The following is a 26,205-nucleotide window of genomic DNA, read 5'->3' on the forward strand; positions in this document are numbered from 1 at the left end:
GGAATTGCTCTGTTGTTGTTGTTTTTAGATAAAGGGATATGCATTGTATTATAAGCTTTGGATATTCCGTTCGCCGTCTTGAATATTAGACTAAGCGCTGTGGACATCATAACCCTTGGATATTCCCTTCGCTGCATTGGATAAAGACTAAGCGCACCGCGTTTACAACAAAACACCTGTGAACATACAGAAGACAGTGCTCTTCTTTGTATAGCGGTTGGTCTCGATTCAGAAGTATAGGGATATAACAACGAGACCAAATTGGTTTAAAATTCATTTATGACTAAGCTACTCATTTGGAAATGCTATCATAGCTTGATAAACAAAATGACACCAAAAAGGTATTGCCACCTCAGGTGGTACCATTATCTGGCCTGGCCCATGGACTAAATTGTACATGCAAACAGAATGGTCACAAAGATGTCCTCATATATGCATTTGTAATGAAATGTGAATCAGATTGAATCGGTTTATTATTACTTGTTGCCAGGACCACATAGATGGCATCTCGTAATTTCATGATTGCAAAGAATGCACCATATTTCCCCTGGGCTTTTGGCTTTGCAGGAATCTTTTTGTGTCACAGCTCCTCTTTGTTTTCCCCTTGGACGCCCATTTTACCGCGGACGAGTTCTTCCGTGACAGTGTGATCACAAGTGAACACCACAGAAAATGCCTGTTTAAAGTCTATGGTGCTCCGATATAGAGATTGACGTCTTGACGGTAGCTTTATTCATGCTAAACACATATCATACAAAGTTTGATACAAAATATATGGTAACTCAAGGTTAAAAAATACAAAGGGGAGTGTCGATATCAAATACATTTCCGAAACGTACAATTGAAGTAAATATCAAGTAGACTTTACTCCAATAATATTGAAGGTTCGCACTCGGCAGTAATTTTGGCGTAGTTTCCACGTGCAAAACCCTCATAATTTACAACTGAAGTCAGTTGCACTGATTGCCATCATTCTTTTCTATTTGAAGTAAGGTAAGATGTAATGCACCTCAAAAAGAATGGAGAAGAGTGAAAAAATACTGTAGTAAGCTGAAAGAGAGAGGGAAACTGTATTTTCATTGAAAGATTATCTGTAGTATACCTAGGAGAGTAGACTAGCATTTCTTCGGGCTCTGCGACGTGTTTTGATTGACATCCGATGCTCAGCCAATAAAACTTCGAGAGTTGACGACTGACAACTGCCTTGCCACACCCGGTTCCACGCCTCTATTCGGAGGTTTCTTACTAGACGTATTTTTAGTCAACTCGACTTCCACATCGTCGCGCCCTCTATTGACTGCCAATCACTGATTTACAGTAGGCTAAAAATACGTCGCCCGCTAGACTACCTTGACCCGTGCACAAACTCACAATTTAGCAAGATCGGTCTGTAGAATACAATTACCTGGTATACCTCAGGGGCGTTCATCAAATAATAGTGAGTGCTTCATCAGAAGTGTTCCAAGATTGAGTCTACTGGCAAATAAAGGCATGGAATCGTATTGTCTAGAACCTGTTGTACTACAGCAAGCTGGTCTACCTGCATGCTATGAAAGGTGCATACTGTTGGTTGCTGTTGTACATGTTGGTTCCTACATTTTAGCTGATCTTTGGATACTGTAGCTTTCATGATCGTAGCCTAATTCAATTGCAAGATTTTACTTCCTTGGTGGGTACAGGCAAAGTAAAACATAAATGAATATGAATCTATGATACAATTCCTGAATATTGGATGTAATTGACACCAAGGGCCTATCTTATACGTTTAAAACATGAAGACATTTATAAAATGCAGACCTCCCAACTATTCTTAGTTTGGAGGAAAGAATATGAATTTCGGCCATTACCAGCTCTTGTTTCAATAGGAGTTTTCTATTTTTCATTATGATTTTACTACACACTCCTGTGAGAACTGCTGTTTCTTACTTTTGAGCCAAATCATCCCTATTTTTTTTTTTTTTTGGTCAGAATGGTTAGGTCTGGGTATGTATCCAGTGGGTGCATACCAATAATGGCATTGGATTTTATTAGGCATTTTTGATTTGAACTTTGTTTGAACTCCATCTCGACCCCCTCCCCCCCCCAAAAAAAAAAAAAAATAAAAAAAATAAAAAAAAAAATCAACAACCAGACAACAACCATCATCAGACAAACAGGGGGACATATTTGGTATGTTTTGTGCAAATATTTTGTATGAACCATGAGCTATCCTATCCAGATCAAGATATCCAGCATTGTAGGGGTAAACAGGTGCAAAGTGCAACCAACTGGGGTGTGGCTCACCCTTGTATTTGAGCAAATACCTCTGGCTCAAATTACCGAAGTGTGATGTCATAGCCATTCATCGCCATGGAGACCGGTTCAACAACCACAACCTCACCTGGCCCAAGTGTTTATGTGCACATCTGCATGGGACAAACCAGGTGTAAGCAATGTCATTTGTCAATGAAGAAGGCTCAAAATAACTGAACTGGGAAGTTTTGACTACCATGTATGCTTACCAGCAGTGATGAAATTCTCTGTGATTTGACTGACCACTGAGGTTTTGTGGTTGTGTTGAATGTATGGATGTATTATCAGGTAGACTTATTTGGAATTGTTCCAGATATCCATGCAATCCACAGTGAACATGTGATATTGCCAGCAAACAAATGTTGACATGTTTGATGTCAGTAGGTTTATTCAGAACTCCATGATCATTCTAAAAAAGGAGAGATGAATTACTATTTTTGTTGCAATCCATGTTAGACCATTGACACTACACTGAAAAACTACCAAAGCAGGCCAAACTAGTACACAGACACAATTTGAATTATGGTGTATTCAGAGTCTGTTGGTGTGTGTGTCTTTCTTCTTCATTTTTTTTTCTCTTTTTATTCTTTATACATGTGTGTTGATATTCTCAAGCTATTGTAAACAATCACAATTCCTGACCTGTTATAAATGTGTAATTGTAGAAAATGCAATTATGATAGTTGTTTATGATGGTTTTGTTTATTGAATTGTTTGAAGGCAATCAAATAAAGATTTTGGGAAAACAGAACAAGTGTGTGTGGAGGGCGGGGAGGGGGGGGGGGGAGGGGGTTAGTGTTGTGATGCTGAGGGTATGTCTATGTGTGATAAACTGATATAGGCTTACTAGCAGCTGTGATGCCTACTGTGAACTGTGTGACTTGATAGCATTCTGCCGCAACTCTGTGGTGAAGTTTTAAAGAGATAAGTTTTCATTGAGTCACACCAGGTAAACTCTGAGTCACCTTTACGTGCAGTCGGTAGAAATTGCTGGAAACTGCAGCAAAATTTAGGGAAGTAAAACATGGATACACGCAGGTTTCTCAATCAGGGATTTTTATTTATTTTTTTTTTGTTTAACCTCTGCCATGAATGAAAACATGAATGACAGCAAACAAACACAATTGTGTAGACTTATTATTTTTGTGGCCTCCTCAGAGACAATGAGGCCTCACGGTGAACTCTTTGTGTGCAGTTGTGCATAGAATTTGTGCTTTGACATGGCGTGTAGAATTGCCAATCCTCTCGGACTGCATATGGAAATAACCCCATGTTGATTGTGGCAGCAGTGACATAATGTTCATTGTACTTCTGAAAATTATGCCCTCTACAACTTCCTCAAGAGTCATTTCTAAACCTCATTATTTTAGGGGAATATATCCGTGTGTATTATGTAATGGAAAAACATGTTACTGCATATAACACTCAAAAACATGTGATCTCAAGTGTGGCTATTTTTATCCAGCAGCATCCAGCCTACCAGCCTTGGACCTCCAAACAAGACTGGAAAGAAAAACAATTTTGGAAGTTCTTGAACAAAGTACTGAATCAAACAAAGAGATCGACATTGCAAGGCAAACATCTTGCTGCATTGTATAAACAGGTGACTATGTTGAGAAATATTTTACATTGTGGCATTTAGGTCTGGTGCTATTTGAAACAAGGGGAAAAAGAATCTGCCAGATTAATGACATCACTACTCTATTTATAGAAGTATTTGTGACTGAGTGAATAAAAACAAACAAACAAATAAAACATACTGTACTGCAGCATAATGAGAAGCCCACTGCAACTTTAAATGATATACCCTGCTTGTCATGCTTGTAACTGTATGTATAGGCCTAATCCCATCTCCCAGATTTGGTTGAAAGGAGAATGGAAAGAGACTGATCACCTGTCTTTTACTATAAATGGTATTTTTCTGGATTTGGAGCAATTATGCAACTTGAGTAAATGTCATTACTAAGTGCGGGAGTGCATGGAATAGCTGTACATTAGAAACTGACCCGAAATACCTGTATTAAAAAAAAAAACCCAAAACACATGTAATCAGACAGTTATGACTGTTTGATATAAGAGATAGTTGCTGAGATTATCATCCTTCCTTCTTCTTCTTACTAAAGTTTATTTTGTAATGACCATGTAATACTTTGTTTGTAGTCTATGATTTTTCTTCTAACCATTTTTAGGGGTTTAGGCCTAAATCTTCCATTGTAAAATGAAAGGAAATCATACTTGTGTGTATAGTGTTGTTGTTGTTGTTGGGTGTTTTTTTTTTTTTGGGGGGGGGGGGGAAGAGAGAGTCCTCAAAAGTGCATTGGCAGTAAGGTGCAGAAATAAGCCAGTTGACTTGGTGCTAATTATACTGCTATTGGTAGCAATGGTCTACAAGGACGAGAAAATGGCAGTTTACATGAAAATGCTACTTGAATCGCTTTTATTAATTTGGTTGAAAAAAATACACCTATTTCATACAACATGTGCATGAGTATATAATATATTTGTCATGAAGACCTATCCTTTTTTTTTTTTTCAAGTGTAATACTTGTTGTAAGCTACATGTACATGTCAATATCAAGAGAAAGCCTAAAGTGGACTTTATCTGCACATGCTGACATTGTAAAGCCCTTTTTACACTTGTGTTTCTTAACCCCGTACTTTCTCTGACCCAGGACTATCGTTAGTCCCGTACCAATTTTTTCAGCTTTTTACACTCGCCAATAAATCCTGTACTAAGCTCTTGTCCTGGGCTAAGGAGAAAACTGACCTTTTTACACTCGTATTTCTTAGTCCTGTACTTTCCAAACCACATGAATATTCATGATTACGCTGTGCACTGTACAAGTACACGCACGCATCGGCAGCACTTGATTACCTCGTTTCTGATTGGTCAGTGGGGGTCGGACTTCGTCGGACTTCGTCTCCGTCGCTTAGCCCCGGATTATTTTTTCGTTCTGTTTACACTCGCTTGCTTGGTACTGCAATTGCGGGGTTAGCACCGCAATTGCGGTGCTAACCCTGCTATTTTGCAGGGCCAGATAGTACGGGATTATCGGTGGGGCTAGCCCACTTTGGCAAAAACAAGTGTAAACAGAAAGTGGGCTAAGGAAAGTCCCGTACCAACGGTGGGGCTAAGGCCCCCCCTTAGCCCCACCGTTGGTACGGGACTAAGCAAAAATTTGCAAGTGTAAAAAGCCCTAACCCGAGTACTGGCTTACATTGTATTTATAGTGGTACGCATATAAATATTTGTCAAGAGGATGTTTCATGACATGCGGAACTTTGCAGATTACTGTGTTTTGTTTTGTAGGAGCTCTTATCATTTGCTTGCATCATTACGGGAAATCCTGGAATTACTCCCTCTGCTTCTCACTTCTCTCTGCTTTTGCAAACCATATTGTCATGTTTCAAATTGCATGTAGAGGTATCAAAGAAGACATTCTATAACTGCGTATAATTCTATGCAGAGGCGCCTAACCAACTCAAAACGAAAAAAAGAAAAAAAGAAGACCCCCCCCCAAAAAAAAAAATCTAAAGATTGATAACAAGACAAATGCTGTTATACAGTCTTGTTAGAAAGATCTTATCAGAAGTTGTATAAGATTTGTACCAAATGAATGTGAATTTATTTCAATGAGACAATAGTGTATTCTTTGAACTGTTGAGTTTGTGTTGACAGGTACAATCAACTGTTAGTGGTATATCCAAGAATCCAAGATACTTTATAGATGTCAGTGTACTGTAAGTGGAAATTTTTGCGGTGTTGAAATTTTCACGCATTTCGTGCAACCACAAACTAGAGCAAAAATAAAAGCATGCAAATATTTTTGCTTGCCATTTGTTTCTGTACTTGGTGTCTTGATTCTGCGGAATTAAAAACTTGCAAAACTCTTCTCACCCTGCCAAGCACGAAAAATTAGTCGTGCAAAAATATCCACTTTTACAGTACCTGGTTTGGTCTGCTTACAAAATGAACTGGTACTTCAGTTTATTAAATGTTCCCATGTTAAATAGTGTGGGTTACCCACCGTTAGTCGGTGACAGCCCATAGATGTCTGCAGAACCATGTAAGGTAAAATTCTCATCCATCTGAAACTATAATTGTCCAGTCTAAATCATATGAAGTTTAACAAGGGTTGTAGATACAGAATTCTCAATTCTATAAAAAAAGAGAAAGTTAATTGTGAGATTCTCCAGCAAAAACAAACAAACAATTGACAATGAAATATTGATGAACACTATCATAGGAAGGGTTTTTATAGAAGTTAGTGTATTCAGAGGTGGATGCTTCAAATTGATATTATAAAGATGTATTAGATGTTATAAAGATATATAGAATTGAAGATTTGATTGAATTGGTAATGGTCAATGGTATGTTCAATGATAAAATGTATGATAGAAGTTTAGTTTATCTATCTTTTATGAATTTGCTATCCAGACAATATGGAGGGTGAAAGGGTGGGATATGTAACCCATTGAGGACGGGCTGATTTTGCTATAACACGCATATCCCATAGACACCGCCCGAGTATACTTGGGACTCATCTTCAATGGGTTAAGTATGCCATGCTGATTAAATGCCATGCTTTTATTAAAATGTATATTATATTCTGATCAGAGTCTAGAAATACATGGAAGAGCCAGGCTTGGGATATCATGTGAGGGAGAAATAGATACAGATTAGAAAACTGTTAACATGCGGGCATGTTAAAGGTCCAGTTTACCTTTGGGAGAAGTGATTTTGAAATTTTTGAAGATATCACCTTTTATGCATATGTGTAGATCTGTTGTATCACAAAACGTCCTACCATATACAATTTTCGCAATAAAGCCTAAAATACAATGAAATATAAGGAGATATCAGTATTTTTCTCAATAAACCATAACTGTAGACGGTTTAGTCTGGAAGTATTCTTATTATAACCATTGTTCACATTTTGTGTATTTAACAATATTTAACATTGATAATACAGATTCAAATTTTTACAGTGGTTGTTTCTATCCCTAACTCATATTTTAGAACTATTTTAAAGCATTAATGCTGGGTTTTTGTTTCATCTGCAAATGCTAAATTATGCCTTTAAGACTGGAGTGGGGATGTATGTGCATGGATCTGCAGGCATCACAGTTGACCATGATCCAGTTAAATATTCCTGATGTGTAACAGTCGCGGGAATTATGCAATATAATTAGCGAATTGGCTTATTAATAAAATAGACATCATAACAGGGGGATTCCCATTTCCTAGTTTCGCAAATTTCCTGATTTTGAAAATTTTAGGAAAATGGGGAGGGGGAACAAAGAAAGCTAAAACAGGAGAGATAATGCAAAATTTGAAAGGGAGAGGGAGTATAGGAGCCTCCCTAAGTGCTATCTATTTCATCAGAAAAACGGAGAACAGTACTATGCATAGTATAGTCTTAACGACTGCTTGTAGTAAACAATCGAACAATGAGTCGAGCGCTCAACCCAGTAGGGATGACACATTTTTGTGCAATGGGGTGGGACCTGCTGCCTCATGCTCCACCGCACACTCACCCTAAATAGACTGCCAACGAGCAAGACAGACTGACGGGCGCATTATGCACACACTCGGTACACACTCCTAGGCCTGCACGTATGAATACACAATCCCATTTTGTTATTCCCCCTCCGCCTACTCCTCCTCCTCCTGCGAACCGTGTACTTCCCCCCACAGGCTGAATAACTTGGGGCTCATAACGCAGTGGTGGAGGGCCCACTGTACCCCCCCACTGGAGTTGCTTTGATGAATTAGTGGGGATTTCCACATGTGATTGGGTTCCTTATTAACGACTGGTTGTCACTCTGGTGGGTCAGTTGCTTCTCTACTCTGCGTACTTGTACTTGAGCCAGCTTCAAGATAACCAGCTCCGTATATGTCCGTTGACTGCTATGTCATTATGGTTTGTCACGTAGTTCCTGGATGATGCTTATCATTTTTCACCCAAACTCTACACCGAATATCATCAAGAGTGGCGGGAAGCTTTGAGATTGTTCGTAAAAAAAACTAGTCTGAGTGTGGAACGATTGCAGCGTATCCTCTGCATCAGTTGATCAGAATTGGTAACGTCAAGCAGCATCATTATACTTTGAGGATAGCACTCAAGCTAGAGGTGAAAGTGGAATTCCACACGAGGTCATGTGAACGAAAAATTTTTGCACAAAAGCGGATTTTCCCCCTCATTCCTCCCTCACCTCCCTGGGAAGATTACGTGACATCTGGGCAGAGTCTCAACGAGCTTGTGTGAGTATGGCGTAGAAACATGCTTTAATGTGATGCATCAAGTCTTTTCACAGAGACACTCCACTTGGACAGCTCTCAGAAATGTATGTGATGACTGATAGCATTTACTCTATCTGCTGTGTGGGCAACAGAGCTTTTTGGGCAGAGCAATTACAATGCTCTATCTTGACAGTGACAGTGACTAGTGGCCTGTGATTGTGTGTTTGAGGGGTCATATGTTACTCCTTTTGTTGAATTGGCCTCTGTCATCCTGTGGTGCCTTTCTGAGGGACAGCATAACATCTAAATTCTTGTGTTTTATATCAACATTCTTCTTTTTTTAGGTTGTGGTGTCAAAAGTAGCTGCTACATGTACAATATAATGTAGCTACATTTTTTTTTCCATGTGATAATAAAATGTGTATTATGGTCTGAGCATTGATGTTGTTTATTAGCAACTTGCTACAATACATGTACACTGTATCATCTTGCATGCCATTATCACCTCACCCCCCCCCCCCTTAAAAGATATTTGGTGCCAGATAGAGTACTGTACGAGCTGAAATTTTCGCGTACAGATATTTTCGCGAATTGCTACTAGGAGAACATTTTCACGTGTTGTTAATTTCGCGGTTGCGAGGTATAACTGTGCTTATCTGTTCGCATATTGTTATTTTCGCGTGTTGTTATTTTCGCGGTTCAAAGGCGATTCGCGAAATTCGCGAAAATAAAACCACCACGAAAATTTCAGCTCGTACAGTATTATCTTTATCTTTTTTATTAGATTTGAGAATCCAAGAGCATGTATAACCCATTCTTAGATAAATATTTCCCACACTTTAAACAAATCTAGTAGTTTCATATTTTATATCATTTCATGACCTGTGCCAGTACCACTGTCCAAAGTGGCTGTGTTTCCACTCACGATCCAACCATCATTGTTTGCATGGCTATACAAATCTCACTGATTTGTCATGTGAACTCCTGGCAGGCAGAAAAATTGTGATTGATCACGATCCAAATCTTACTGTTTATGTGACTTTCTGTGCATTATACAGCATGTAATTGTGATGATTGCTCCGAGCCGTGTCTAGTCAGATTGGTGATTTCAACATCAGTGGGTTAGTGAGATTTTCGGTCATTGTGTTGAACCCTGCCAAGAAAACATCAATGTTTCAGTCATGACTGTTTGGTAGAATTTCTGCCTTGTTTGAATGGTAATTTGAAAAGTGAGATGTCGATCATGATTTGGATCATGCTCACTGTCCTCGAAATGCACCTCATCTTTACTGTTTTCTACATCCAGTGTTGCAATCTCACTGAGGAAATGTTTTAAAGGGACTGTACAGTACTGGTTGAGATGGGGATTCATGTTTTGCACATTCCTAAGTGAGATAATGAGAAACCTCTAATGAAATATGAAAGAGCATGTAATTTTAAGAAGTGTTCAACGTTTATTTGATGAAAATTGGTTTTCAACTGGCTGAGATATCCAAAAAAGTGATAATAATAAAAGGCGACAGGCCACAACTTTATTAGGATATCTTTTGTTTCACCTTGTTTTTGGATATCTCAGCCATTTCAAAACCGATTTTCATCAAATAAACTTTTGATACCCCATGGAATTGCATGCTCTTTGAAATCTCATAGAGTGGTTTCTGAATATCTTGCAAAATGTTAAAAGCTAAATCCTCACCTGAACCAGAACTGTACACACCCTTAAATACTGAAAGTACATAAACCATCAACTGCTAGAAACAGCTAGATGCACTTTTTCATTGTTGGTATCTATTGAAATATTTTGCTACTTTTGTCATTGCTCCCCAAAAAAGTCCACCCAATTTTTGATTGGCAGGACCTGACCTGGTCAAGCACAAAGAATTACTGGTGCAAAAATTCACTGTTAACACATTAACCAATTAAACGTCAAGAGTAGAATTGGTATCATTAAAAACGTTGTTTTCAGCAAACACTTGTTTATTATGGATACATTTCATGAATTCATCAAAGAAAGAACATGAAATGAACTGTACCAGGTACAACAAAATACAGCCACAGGTATAGATAAGAAACCTTTCACTACTTCGTAGGAAGTACTTGAATGAAGGCTATCAAAGAGAGCAGAATAGAAGCTGTAGAATTAAATGTCAGACAATGCATTATACATGTACCGGTAGTCCACCAGCACACAGAGTCCAACTTAGCCCTAACACTGTCTGTACAATTCTGTCCTCTCTTATTGGGACAGTTGCTCAATTATGACATTGGCCCCACTTTCGATTTGTTTCAGTAATGCTTTTGTGAAGATAAAGATCCACTTTAATTTCATACGTACACCACATCAGCTAGAAAGAATATATGAGCTTTTCGGAGAGTACCTGATTCCTTAATTCCTACTTGGCATAATAATAACAAGCCTGTACATGTTCAGACCTGCATAATATTTCATCATGAGAGCACTTGAAAAGAACAAGGAAAAAAGTGCTCAGTATTCCTGGTTTGCTCTTGAACTGTTCTTCTCTGTCCTTTCTGATGACTTTGGTTAACAAAGTCAAAGGGTGTGTTTATCAACTTACTTCTGGCATTAAATTAAGGTTTCCAAACCACTTTCAGGGAGATTTGGGCAGATAATTAATGCAAAGCTGTTTAGATTATGGGGTTGGAAACACATTTCTTTAATGCTGAAAAAAGTGCGCTTGCAGACGCGATTGAGACCGAAACATGTCTCTGTAGAATTGATAAATGTGAAATCGCTTTGAAGTGTGTATAGCGCGGACCTGTCCATGCCAACCTCTGCCAAATCACTACACATTTCTGCTCCTTTGGTCAAAACTGTGCAGTGGATCTGGGCAGTGACAAGGCCTGCCAGTCAACTCACGACAGAGTTGATAAATGCAACAGCTCAAGAAACGTGATCCAAATGGCATTGTCAGTGTTTTAGAATTCTTTGCCCATCTCTAAATCATGTTGCTAGGGAGTGGCATGTGTTTGAGTTTATCCGTTCTGAAAATGTCTCTGCTTATCCAGTCTTTTTCTGATAAATATCATGAATAATGTGTGCAGTAAATTGCATAACCTTCATGAAGTCACGTTCCACACCCAGTGCATGACATGGCTTTCAACTTGTTGCTTGTAAAATGCAACTCATAACTTATTAGTGAAGGTGATAATCTGTGCTTCAGAGGTCAGACATATATAATGACAAATTAGTTGTCATAGCAAGATAGCATAAACATATCATAAAATTGTACCATATCATGATCGTCGCTGGGGTGACAAGACCTTGTATCTGCAATTTTGGTGAAAATGACTTTTTTGGATTAATGGTCAAATAATGGGTTAAGTGATATCCTGTCCAAATCCCAACTGTCTTACTCCAATAATGAAGCCGCCACAGCATGTCAAAGGAAAGGCTATCCCATTTGCTACAGTGCTTTGGCCGCCATGTTTTTTTGGCTGTCCTGAACATTTGACATTTTGCAGATATGAGGTCTTGTCGCCCCAGCGACGGGATTATGCACTTAGTGTTTAGAACAAGTTGTTATCATCATTCTTTGTGTAGAAATTAGTCCATTGTATTCTTATAATAAAAAAGCAACAAAGTTCTGATGATAATTTGCTACATATGACCAAGTTACAAATCAAATAAGGAAATAATATTGTAAACAATGAATCATCTATAGTGTTTTGAAGTACAGTTGAACCTCTATTATCCGGCCTCCCTTTATCCGGATCTCTCTATTATCCGGACGCAATCTCGCCATGATTTTTTTATCTTTTTTTAATAATTACGGGAGGAAAGGGGGATTCTCACCTCCTTGAGAACTCCTACACAAACACACATGAATTACATATACTTGATACATTTCTTAATAATTATTTAGGTAAGTCATCCCAAGAATTTATAAAAGAAAATGATTTCATTCTTGCAAACACGAACCTCTATTTTGGGGTCTGTTACTGAGTGTAACAATGAAAAGGTTGCAGTATACACATTACTACATGTGGTACTACAATGGGCTACATCAGTACATGTGTATGTATGTACATGTATAAAGCATTGAGTCTCCCGTATCCGGCCAAATCCCTTATCCGGATGAGCCTCGGTCCTGACTTGTCCGGATACGAGAGGTTCAACTGTATATTGCCTTTTGATTAACATTTCATGATCTTATAGAGTAAGTCATAAGGTGTGTCTTCATCAGCCCAAAGTTTCAAAATAGCGCGCTATCTTGCGGTTACCAAATTAGTCCGATGTCAAGATAGCATGCTATCTGTGTAGTGAAGGCGCAAATAGCGCGCTATTTGATCGGGAAAATTTCCCCCGAAATCTTGGTCTAGTTCGTGAACTAGAGCGCTAATTCGTGAAATAGCGCGCTATTTCGGGTGCGTCTCCATCAGCCCGAAATTTTCTCGATCCCTCCACGCTTCTGGTTAGCCAGCTGGCTATTGAAAGCGCATGTACAAGCTATAGTAATTGTGTATAGTGCATACACTCACGGCGTATTCAAGGATCACATGTGTGTACTAGGCCTACTGTTGAGGTAATTCCGTGCATGCTAGCTGTTTTTTGTAAACTTCTTCTTCTGGTCCACTCTACCTTAGCTAAAGATTCTTGCAGATTGTGTGTATTTTGGATTTGTTTAAACATTGCAATTTGTTCATTTCATATAAGATGTGTCACTGGACAGAAGAGTAGCGTTATTAATATCCCTTTGGAGAGAATTTGCTGTGCTGCGCACCTCCCTGGTTGTGGTATCGTACATACGGTGTTGTAGGAGATTTTGAGCGGGAAATCCACTTTCGAACAGCGAGCTAGGCAGAGTAATGATGCAAAGTGCGCATGTGTCAATTTTTGGACTACATGTGTAATTTCCCGAAGCAGGCTGTTCAAGCTGATGAAGACGCACATTTGCCGTATCAGGCTATTTTCTAAGACCACAAAATGTCCCGCTAGTTTGAACTTCGGGCTGATGAAGACACGCCTATAGTTGAGTTTTGGTTTTAATTTGAATGTATTGGTCATTTCTTGTTCACTGTGGTGTGAATAATGATTTGACAACTTGCAATGTCATTGTAAAAATAAAACTTGAATCATGATGATGATGATGATGTTGATAATAATGATGATTATTATGGTAAAAGTTATGATATTGTTTGAAAAGGACTGTTAATCCTGCTTGCTGTAGATACAATGTAGTTTCCTGCTCATAAAATTCATGAGCTGTCAAGTGGGGGGGGGGGGGGGGGGGCACTTCCAACCAAAAATGGCATGCCAACTTTCTTCTTTCTTGTGTCATCTTCTGTCTTATCATGATGCCATGAAATAGTACTTAATGAAAATCTGATTGATTGCTTTCTTTTTCTTTTTCTCATCCAGAGCCAATATATAATGGAAATTGAAGACCATCTATCACCTTGCATACTACTCTTAACTGAACTGACGCAAGTTTACCAAGAATTGTAAGTATTACTGATCAAGATTTCATGAGATTTTTGATGTACAGTGTATGTAATATGAGAAAGAATTTAAATAATTGTTTTAAGATGAAACAGGAAGCATTTTTGAGGATGCTGGTAATGACAGGAAAAGCAGCTAATTATTAAAATGTGCCCATTAAATGTCGTATTTGATGCAGGGAAAGGTTATAACCTTGCGATTATCAGTCAATTAATTCGCTATAATGATGCATGCCTTCTAGTCCTTCCAAATTACTCTTACGGTAATGTGGCCTAATTTCTTTTGTAACGTACGTGGAAATGTAGGGAAAATGCTAATAATGATAATGTAGAGAGTAATTGCCTGCAGGTTTGAGATGAGAGATGCATAATGAGATGAATTTTCAATGGGGGCTGGGGGGAAACAACATGTTGTTTGTCATGATACATTATCCATGTAGTTCTAAATCAGCAACAGTTAACACATGGAATGTATTTGTGTGGCAACTAAAATTCACAGATTTGCTGTTTTTTCATAGCTTCATTGCTTTACAGTTTAATATTGATCTAACTTAGGTAGCACTTACTCCATTTAGTTTTTAATAATACTAAAATAAATAGATGATACAAATATGAAAAATATGAATGAGGAAAATCATATGGAGTGTGATTGCGTTGTATTCTTACTAATCGTTACATTGATTTACATGTCCATATTTCAAGCTATTTGATTGAACAAGTGAGGGCTTGTGTGAGATGTGCTCCTCAATTCAGAAGAGGTCATTGCTAATGCGTGGGAAGGGGCACTTTGACGCCTTGCATGGCTTGCATTGGGAATTCAGCCATTTTAGCACAGAGCTCGTATCCATGATGATGTTGTTTTTTGAGACATTGGTACAAGTTAGAACAAAACCCATGAAATCACTGTAAATAACTGAAATGCAGTGAGATATTTTTATTGTGAGCTGCAATCAGTCCACAATAGTCACTTTGATAAAATGCCCCTCTGTTGATATAATTTACATCAACTGAATAGTGTACAATTTGTATGCATTTTTTTTTTCTGATCATTGATTATTTCACCCTTTTGACTTTAAGATTGCAGTATCCATGATTTTGCTGGAGCCATGTAAAATTGGAATGTTTGTAGTTAAAAATTCTAAATTAATTACATTTTATGTGCAGTTCCTATACAGGAATACTGTGCAAGGTACTTGCATCTCAATTCGATTATATTTTTTTTTTCAATAAAAATTAAGGGTTTGATATGTTAAAATCTCAAGTAAACTTTTTATCGCTGATACTGTTTTTGTCATGTCTATTTAATAGATGAATCATCATTTTCAGCTGGGCTGTGGAATTCATGAGCCTATTTTTGTTCAGGATTCCTCCCCTACCCCTCCACCCCAACCCATAACTGGTCCTGTGCAAATGAGAGCCACCACGACCATTTAACTCCTGTGTTCTCAGAGCAGAAATGTGACACCATAAAACAAAGCCTCAGCCTCTGAAAGACAGTCTGTGTGGCATCGTAATGGTTAATCATTGAGTGTTTGCTGAGGCCAGTCTGCGATTAATTGGAGACCCCAAACAATGAAAATTCCTCATGCTTGAGTCAGCCTAACCTGTTTGTGAATTTTCAATGAGCTGCTGGGTTTACTTCAGGTTAATTAATCCGTATAGCAGCAGCCAGGCAATGAACTCGAGTGAACTTTTCCGGTTGGAAAATTTCACACTCGGGATTATTCAGGCGCATTGTATGATAATGCATCTGCGTATTTGGTATATTGCCTGTATTTGAAATCAATATCTCAGGGCTATTGTATCAACCCATACTGGCCTAGAAGATGACAATAATACAAGAAATGGAGGGGGAGCCTAATGTAGAAAATTCATAATTGGATATATATGACACACAGGACAAAATAAAGAAGTGAAAACTGCCATGTAGCTTTTGTTACTCTGATTACTGGGAAAATGCAGTCCCACACCAGTCAAATGACTTCAGCATATCATATTAATTATGAATACATAAGATTCGGTTAGCACTGAGAGAATGTGATTTATGTTAGTACCTCATTTATCATTGTCTCATATTAAGTGGGCAAAGCAACTGATGCGATAAGATATTCTTGATGAAGTATCTACTTGAAGAGACAGAGAAAAGAGAGAGAGAAATACACTGTAGATCTGATAGAGAGAGAAAACAACACTAAAGCACTGAGCATATTTGTATCCTGTGTGAACCAATTTTCATTATTAGCCTTTAAACAAGATCTTAGTGCTGCTAGTAGAAACACATGATTCATTTGCTTGTGGTTGGATTATGTTTGTCAGTGTTGTAGAAATATTCTGAGGGAGGGCAGTGTGTTGGTGGTACTTTTGTAGGTAGAATGTCTGGTGAAGATATGAAAGACACACAGACGTGTAAAACTAAAATGCACTCACTGCACAGAGAACTCCATCTTCCCCTCTCAGGCACGACAGATTTCTTGGAAATCATTAATCAAACGCTACCAAGGTATGAATAATGCTGCAGCCAGAAATATGATGGTGAACCCCCAAGCGTGCTTGGAGTTTGTGATGAGGGCAGAGCCTGGTCATTGACCTTTGACCATCACAAGGCCAGAGGTTGTACACTTACACCGTAATAATACTCACACTGTTGAGGCCTGTGATGGTGTATGGGCAGTTTTTCTGCACTCACCCAGCCAAGAATAATGTTGATGGCCGCTACCAAGAATTTGTGCTTAGTAGGACGTCATGATTTCCACGTAGTACGTCATGATTTCCACGTAATAAGGTCAATTAATTTTAAATGAGATATGAACTTGATTCTGCCCACCTAATATCCATTGTTGAAGATTGCTTTATCTATGCTAGCTTGTGCCATGAATTAAATTCTGTATCATGGTTGATTAATCTTGAAGGTCATAGATGGAAATGGTCAACTACTCGTGTTGCTGGGTTGAATGATCGGCTCTAGGGGAAGAGTTTACCAAAAAATCATGTGAAAAATAAAACATAGTGAATTTTGAATGTAACTTAACTATTGAATATCAACCATCTGCTCTTTATGCAGTATTAAGTTTTTTTATAGTCTACCAGAAAATGATGTGAAAAATAAAACATAGTGAATTTGGAATGCGACATTGCTCTGTGCTGTAGTATGAAGTTGTTTTATATCCATTGGGCAACCCCAAACAGCTGTTTCAGTCTCACCACTGTTGTTTCATGGCTGCATACTCAATGTGTGACTCATGGACCAGCTTTCTGATGTATTCAAATTTTATGCATACCTTCATAATAAGGTTGTTCCAGACAGGGATAGCCTGCCTGTGTGTGACTTGCTGTACAGTGCAAAAACAGCTGCATGGATTTAAAGTATTGATTATTTGTTTTTGAATACCTGTACAAACAGGTGACTTGAATACCTTGTGTGTAGATCCTTTGTGACAAATACACCTGTATCTCTGAAAGCTGATACAGTTGACCCCACGCACTGGCTTGGTAGTGGAACCGCTGTCCCAAGTCACAGAGGTCAGAAATTGAGTCATCAGTATTTATACATCGGCCTTTGCATCACACTGTAAACAATATTGCCACACATCGCACATACACTGACTGTGTATTTACCTGTCTGACTTCATGGAAGCCTTACGTCTTGCCATTTTTGACACCATCTTTTGTTTTTGATAACACAAAACACACAAAAAATGACCTCTTGTTTTAAATCTCAAACTTGTAAGTACTGATATGCACAAGTGTGTGAAAAACAACATATTTTGTCATAGCAATAGACTGCTTGGGTGTACTGAATAGACTACATGATGTATTATCCAGCAATAAATTTGTAAAATAAACTTGTGTTGACCATACACTGTACTTCCATCCATATATCATAGATCCCCCCAAAAAATTACAACGGGACCCTCTGCAATGATAACTTTAAAAATGGTGAATCAATTCAAATGCAGTTTCAGGGTATGAACCAATAACTTATTACCCACATCGTACAGAAGGTTACAGCTCGTTATTCCGAAGGTTCGTTATTCCGAAGGCTCCTTAGTCCTAAGATTCGTTATTCCGAACGTTCATTGTTCCGAAATTCATTTTTGGATTAACGAATATTCGGATTAACGAACCTTCGGAATAACGCCACAAATGTTCAGATTAACGAACCCTTTTTCATTTTCAGATTAACGAACCTCTAGGTATAGGGAATTTGTGTGTTTCGGATTAACGACCTTTCGGAATAAAAAACCTTCGGAATAACGAACAGCACCCGTACAGAAAACCCCATCCGATTTGCTTCAGTGGTCAAAGATAAATGAGTTTGTAGTGCATCCGTCAGGAATTCCTTCCCTCCAAGTTCTGTCCATTGTGTTCACACATCATGTAGTTCCAAGAGCAGCCAAGTGCTAAACTCAAAAGAATCAGATCCATGACATGCTTTACAACGACCACATTCTGCTGTGACCTCTTAACCCAAACTGAATTGGGTTTTCTGCAAAATATAGCTCAGATGTTATTTTAAAAGTAGCATTTAGACAATACTGGTATGCGGAAATCTGATTGTAATTTTTCAGGAGGACATACTGCTTTTAGAGTGAGCAAACTAATTTCTGTCTCTACAACTCGCTATATGTCATGGTTTCATATAATTCACATACAATTGTACATACTTCTCTAATGCATCACCATAGATGAGGGCTATCGTTTATTGGATAGATGGGCAAGGTGAAACTTTTTTTTTCTGTGAAAGGAAATGCTATACAAGATGACATTGCCACATGACTTACATCTTAACTGATTCTTGAAGGACTCACGACAGACTTTTCTTTTATTCTCAAAGTAAATCATGGACATGGTATCACTTAATGCATCTTTAATAGCAGACCTGGGGAGTCTATGTATTCATTCAAAGTCAAGATGTACCTCTCCCCAAGGTCCTTAATTCTTGCTTTTTGCAACATGTACATTGTAGTAAAACCTTGCTGATTCATACCATGCCCTCAACATACCTTGCATTGTCAACTAGGGAGCCTAATTCTGTGCAATTTTAGCATTGAGAGTGAAGACATGAGAGTACAATGACCTTTTTGCGATCTGTGAGGGGTATAAAAGTACACTCTTCTATTCTACCTGTAGGGAAAAATGAATGATGCTTTCACTCACTGTGGAAGAGAAGAAAAAAATAAAGTGAAATGACCACAAATTGTTTGCGTCAGTCTTTACACTGGCTCAAAGGGATTGACGCATGCAGCATGCCTTTTTTTTTTTCTTTTTTTCTTTTTTTTCTGCCTACACATAATTTTGTAAATAGCCTTCCAAGAGGTCTTTCATCTCAAAGTCATCCATGGTGTCAAAATAGGTCTGGCCGGGACAACATGGACATGCCAGTGAATACGTTATGTGTGACTAATGAGCACTTTCATGGGCAAGGTACTTGAGCTGAATTATTGGGATCACGTGCCCTAAAGTCGATCACAATAACCTACTTCTTGATTCACCAGCAGTTAAGACCAGTCAGTACATGTTTAGTATGAAAGTCTACTGTAGCTGCACCAAAGCCCCATGATGATAGGCTTCGTTCTTCTAGACCCAGTTTTACCATTGCTTATCAAGTGTTTCACAGCCAGTAATGGCAGTATATAAATCTTGACAATTTTGACTTGATGGATAGATTATGTACCTGTGTCTTTCACAAGACTAACCAAAACCTCTCTAGAGCTCATTCATTTATTTATTCTTTTTTTTTGTGGGGGGGGGGGATGGGGGTTGTGAGTGAATCACCATTTCTATAACATGTTGTCAGTACAGCCTGTCAACATCTGTCTGTTTACTGGTATGTGTTGGCAGAATAAATGAGGAGGTCAGTATGAAAAGGAGACTATCGAGAGTCATTCCATCTGCTTTCACACTGCAGACAATAGTGTGATGTCGTAGCTTCCTCAATGACGACTGCACACTACTGTCATTGTTTGCCAAGGCATACCACTGTCAACAATTCAAGAAATTCTGAGACTGACAGCCATGTGTTGATCTGGCGAAACTCAGACCATCACAATCAAATGCTTAGTCACTCGCTGGTGGTGGACGTGTTTGCATGACAACTTTTCATGTTTGTTTGGTTTTTTTTTTTTCCATTTGATATTCACACTATTTGAAGACTGGTGCTTGATGGTTTTACTTTCTCTGTTTGCCAGCAAATATCAAATACATAATAGCGATGTTTGAATGTATTACCTGCCAGGGCCTGTTTAATGTGTGTCTTTGGCAATTCATATAAAGGTACATACCTGTTTCAACCAAACACCTGCTTTCTGAATGCCTGTTTGACAAATAAGAAATATATAGGTCCTATTTACATATTTTCCTTTATCAACAAGTTCTCAGCATGCATATTGCATGTCTGTTGGTAAATACTCCTTTTGTGTTCAATGATTCATGTCAATTATTGTCAGTTTTAGGGTCACCAATTGTGATAAGGATTTTGGATTTATGACAGTGGAGTCATTCAAGTGATAGCATTCTACACAAAGAGTGGTTTCCTGCAGCATTATGGAAATTGATTGAAATGAGGCACCTTTGTGAAGTGGGAAATTACACATTATCACCGCATTGTTCATGATAATATTATCAGCGGTGGTGTAATTACTGGTCAAAAATAAATCTGTACCGATATAAATCAAATGCAAACTTTCACTACGTTTACATTGATTTTTCATAGAAGCTGATTAACATTTTTGGTGCTGGAGAGAAATCAGTTTTATGGTCAAGGTTGGGGAAGGTAAACTTAGTTCTTATTAAAGTATTTGATCCTGTGTTATATAGCATCTCATCACAGGCCAGGCGTAGACCATGACTAGAATATTCATAACCGTGTAGGATGCCTCAAACCCTATCACCTGCTTGCCGGGGCCACTGAAAATTACCGTTGGTCAAATGAATTGAATGGACACCTGCCTGTTTTTAGTAATATGTGGCCTTTGTTTAAATGCCTTATTTGGGGAAGCCAAAGAAATATATCCTAGTTTGTGATGCCCTCTCTTGGTGTGCAGATGTCGAGAATATTACTAACATGTGATGCAGTTGGACACCTTGTCAAGCTAACATTTCAGTGTACGTGCAATCCATGTTCCATGTTCTGCCTAGAAAATGCCGGCTACGTGTTCCCGGCCTTCCATTCCCCCCCCCCCCCCCAATCGGCTGCTTTCCTGTTACATAACTCCAAGGCCCAGACATTCTGATGAGACGGTGGAATGCTCCGGCAGACAATGGCACCTACATGTATGCTGCCTCTGTATTGATTCTAATCCTCCAGACCATATGAGGCAGAGAGAAAATGTTCTTGAGATTTATCCTTGAATCCTTGCCATGTAATCAATGGACAGTAATTCTCCCACTGTGTGCGTGACAATCCGCCTTCATCGGCTGACAAAGTATAAATTGGGGCCCCGGTTCGCTTATTGCACATAGTTTGTGGGAGGACGGAAAAGAGAGAGGAGCCTCTTGCGAAATTGGAACAACGGAAGTCACATGGTTTTTCATTTCTTTATTTGCACATTCACCATGGGAATATTAAGCTGTGAATGTGAAGACCATTACAATATCTCTGCCTGCCAGACTCGTGTCATTGCACCAAAGTGGATCGAAGCTTGATCTACATGGATGGAGAAATGCTGCTGGATCTTCTCTGCTGAAAGGAACCTCTCCATTGAAGAGATTGTGCGAGTTGTGTGGTGGAAGTTTACTCCCAGCACAAGCCAAAGCATCAATTTGACATTCCATGATTGGGTATGATTTGTTGAGCTGATGGGCGCGAGAGGATTTCATCTTTAGTTATGCCGTGTTGGATCATGTGCCAGTGTTAAATAGCCAAAGTGTTGAACTGTCGGCATTTCATTTGAGAGAGTTCCTTGTCAAGTTGATCGCTAGGTACAGTAAGCGTTTTTCTGTGTCCTCATCCAAAGGGGAAGTAGATTTTTAAAAAGTAGGCAGAAGTTGTGCAGCATTTCTCATTGGGATTCATCCCCATTTTTTCATTCCTGAGAAGAAATATGAAGGAAACAGGCGTCATGACGAACTTGATGTATGTGTACACGACGACTCTGCCGTCGTTGGGCTGCTCGCTCAGTGCCAAAGAGTTGCTGGATGCGACGGCAACCTCAGGATCGTATCTGGGTTTGACTCCGTCAGACCTGCTGCAGTTTCAGCTGCTGGTGCCACGCTCAGAGCCTGAAGGTAGCCGGTGCTTATTGTTTCTTTTGCTTTATTCTCAATTTTAGGCATAATGTTGAGAGGACGTAGGTGATTAGACTGACACTTGATGAAGGGAATTCAAGGTGTTTTGGTGTTCGTTATAAAGATTAAAAGCAGTGCACATTGAATGTCCAGTGTTCAATAGATGCCTTCTCAAACAGTAGTAATTCAAGAGTCAGAAATAAAGAGGTAGCTACATTTGTACTGTTAAGGCATTTTCATATCAGCCCTATGTTTCGAAATAGCACACTTTCAGAATCTTGAGCTTGGATTTTCATTACCTAATGACGAAATAGCGTGCCATTTGTTTTGGGAATTCAAATTGGCCTGCTAATTTTAAAGCTAAGCTTGAGAAAATTTCTTGACTCAAACTCGGGAAATTTCCGAAATAGCGGGATGATTAGCAAACTAGCATGCTATTTGATATTGTTTATTTGCCTCAAGAAATCATGCCTAACATGTGTGACCCGATCTATCGAAGCAACCTGTACACAAAATGACTCACAAGTAATTTTTTTTTTTCTTTGACATAGTGTTGTACACGTTTTCATGCGAAATCACTAGACAGGGGGATTTCAGACTACAGAATACCTCAATTTTACTTAAAGTCTGTGTATATGGTAGTTGTTTGCAGACACTTTATATGGGCAGGAAGGTGATTTCATCTCACTTCTCTGTTATGGGTCTCCTACGCTACTGCTTGTTAAAGTTCTGCAAATCACGCTCCATATCGCAGCTGTGCCACAAAACCCCAAGGCCTGTTAATTAAACATGCAAATCTTGATTACCCTTACGTACAAGAGGACATGCATACATGTAGATGCACACACCGTAATAAAAGTTAATAGAAAGTCAAGCAATTAACCTTCTCGGGAACTGACATCCTAAAATGCCAACGACATTTATGCACAAAGAGGTTACCAGCGGACACAAAAGGGTTGCTGGCAGTAACGAAAGCTGTAGAGCTCCGCCTCCTCCATTGTGTTCTTGAGGCCAAAATTTTCAGGTTGCAGAAGACGCTCCAAGAAGTCGTCAGAAATTACTTCCAAACCGAGATTGGCTACAGCACTTGGTGTGAGAAACTTGAAATAAAGTATCATGATTGAAAAATGTGATTGGGAAGGTTGTTTTTGTATATAAAGTGTATGTACAAGAATAACTCAGTGAGCACGAAGTATGTTTCTTGATATTTTACAAGCAAGTTCTTAATCTGTAAGTCTGAAACTCGTTATGATTAGGCCTACTGACAGGTCACATACCCCCTATTCAGACGCAAGCCAGTTTATACCAAAACTCGATGAAGAAACGACGTATAATTGTATAGCCAACAGACCATTCAGACCATAATCTAGACCGTCCTGGAAGACGTCGTATAGATGTGCAGTTTCCTACTGCGCATGTTGTTGTGGTCATGAGTGACAACTATGGGGTCACCTTTCATGTGCTCTCCCATTAAAGGACAAGTTCACCTTCATAAACATAAGGATTGAGAGAATGCAGCAATATTAGTAGAACACATCAGTGAAAGTTTGAGGAAAATTGGACAATCAGTGCAAAAGTTATGAATTTTTAAAATTTTTGTGTTGGAGACTACTAAGGCTCGTGATGTCATATGAGTACAACAGTATAAAGAAAAATGTGAAGAAAATTCAACATATTTTCTCTTTTTTCGCATAATAAAAGAGCACCTGACTTGCCTCTTTCTACAGGCAATGGGAATAATATTACCTATAACATATGTCAGTAACGAGTCAAGGGAATGTGTACTTTTTTTCAAAAAATGAAATTTTGTGAAATTCTCTTTATATTTTCCTTATGTTGTTGTACGCATGTGACATCATACACTGCAGTAGTCTACTCATCCAGCGGTGACTGCACAAAAACTTCAAAAATTCATAACTCTTGAACGGATTGTCCGATTTTCCTCAAACTTTCAATGATGTGTTCTACTAATATTGCTACATTCTCTCAATCCTTATGTTAATGAAGGTGAACCGCCCAGTTATATACCGTTCTATGGTTGCCATACATTCAGACTCACAATGGACACGATGGAATGCTGATTCATTATCGAGTTCTAGTTTGAAACAATGCTCCGACTGACGTTTCATTATATGTCGTTTCGTTGGTCAACGTTGAGACGTATAAATTCATCGTATAGCTGTACCGTTTTGGTAAAGCTGTACCTTCTAATAACATATATATATATTTTTTTTTTTTGCATCTGAGCACCCTGATACTGTACGAGCTGAAATTTTCGCGGTGGTTTTATTTTCGCGAATTTCGCGAATCGCCTTCGAACCGCGAAAATAACAACACGTGAAAATAACAACGTGCAATTAAGTAAGTTCAGTTAGACTCTCGTAACCGCGAAATTAACAACACGCGAAAATGTCCTCCAAGTAGCAATTCGCGAAAATATCTGTACGCGAAAATTTCAGCTCGTACAGTACTCTCTAGGGCTTTTTACACTTGTGTTTCTTAACCCCGGACTTTCTCTGACCCAGGACTATCGTTAGTCCCGTACCAATTTTTTCAGCTTTTTACGCTTGCCAATTAGTCCCGTACTATCTCTTGTCCGGGGCTAAGGAGAAAACTGACCTTTTTACACTCGTATTTCTTAGCCCCGGACTTTCCAAACCACATGAATATTCATAATTACGCTGTGTACTGTACACGTACACTCACGCACCGGCAGCACTTGACTACCTTGTTTCTGATTGGTCAGTGAGGGTCGGACTTCGTCTCCGTCGCTTAGCCCAGGATTATTTTTTCGTTCTGTTTACACTCACTTGCTTGGCACTGCAATTGCGGTGCTAGCACCGCAATTGCGGTGCTAACCCCTGCTATTTTGCAGGGCCAGATAGTACCGTACTCTCGGTGGGGCTAGCCCACTTTGGCAAAAACGAGTGTAAACAGAAAGTGGGCTAAGGATAGTCCCGTACCAACGGTGGGGCTAAGGCCCCCCCTTAGCCCCACCGTTGGTCCGGGGCTAAGCAAAATTTTACAAGTGTAAAAAGCCCTTCTCAGAGCTGAAATATGTTTACCTAACACATTCCTTATCTGGACCTTCTCTGATTGCAGTATCGCAGTATGTACGAAATTGCAGGTGAGTTCTAGGAAGTCATACTTCCTGGAGTGTTTTCTTTTGGAAGTCATTGCCAATAGCCATAGTGCCATGCTGGCTCTATGTTCTTATCTTTGATTGAATCGAGTGGCATTATTTTTAGCTTCTTCAGCGTGAGAGATGACAATAATCCTTTGTTGACTTCATCCAGAGAGAAACTTGAGCCAGCACATTAAATGGTATCAATTTCAGATCTTCATTCACAAACAATCCCCTCCCTTTACAGCAGTTTTGCAATAGGCGGTACCCGCACATATCAGAGGAAATAACATATCACTTCCTATATTTGTATTTTGACAGCTATTGTTTCTGTTTATGCCCATGGTATCATTATCGGATATAAGGGTGTCATGTTTACTCTGTTTTTACTCAAGAGAAAAGAGAAGAAGATTCCGGAAACCCGATTTATTCTACTCCAGTTCCGACCTTGAATTTTCAACCTTGCCGCCCACGCACTGCAATGCGTTCTTGGCATGCATGATGTTGTTCATAAGAAATTGGACCCAAATTTTTTGTAAACACTGCTCATCCAAAATGCTTCTTGGTTTCTTTTTACCTGAGATGAAAAACAAAAATGATGTGACTATTAAATTCACAATGAATGGCTGGCTGCTACATGTGGGGAACATTTAAGGACCATATTACACAACTCTTTTACCTAGCGCAATATGTTCCAAAGTCAGGAAAATCTATCTTATTTCGATGTCCAGTAGAACTCCGGGCTCTGGCATCATTTCGAGAGAAGGTAAGACCTGAATCACACAAGACACATGTACGCGGACTTTGGATCATTTGTAAAGTAATTTGAGGTGACAATATATATTGCCAGTGATGTCTG

At 38.9% G+C, this 26,205-nt stretch overlaps 1 protein-coding gene across 2 annotated transcripts in view; it reads left to right on the forward strand.

Annotated features, from left to right (window-relative positions):
- LOC140229089 (uncharacterized) overlaps positions 1-26,205 on the forward strand; it is a 68,362-nt gene that overhangs the window by 19,706 nt on the left and 22,451 nt on the right. The window contains exon 2 of one of the 2 annotated variants that reach the window (XM_072309352.1): positions 13,917-13,999. Coding sequence is in view for 1 of the 2 variants with exons in the window: in XM_072309353.1 (XP_072165454.1) it covers positions 22,069-22,222 (154 nt within the window). In the remaining variant the exon portion in view is untranslated. Of the gene's footprint in view, positions 1-13,916; positions 14,000-22,059; positions 22,223-26,205 lie in introns of those variants that run through there. The other variant, XM_072309353.1, reaches the window with a different exon arrangement.

The sequence above is a fragment of the Diadema setosum genome, chromosome 5 (assembly GCF_964275005.1).
Source record: "Diadema setosum chromosome 5, eeDiaSeto1, whole genome shotgun sequence".
NCBI classification, from domain to species: domain Eukaryota; kingdom Metazoa; phylum Echinodermata; class Echinoidea; order Diadematoida; family Diadematidae; genus Diadema; species Diadema setosum.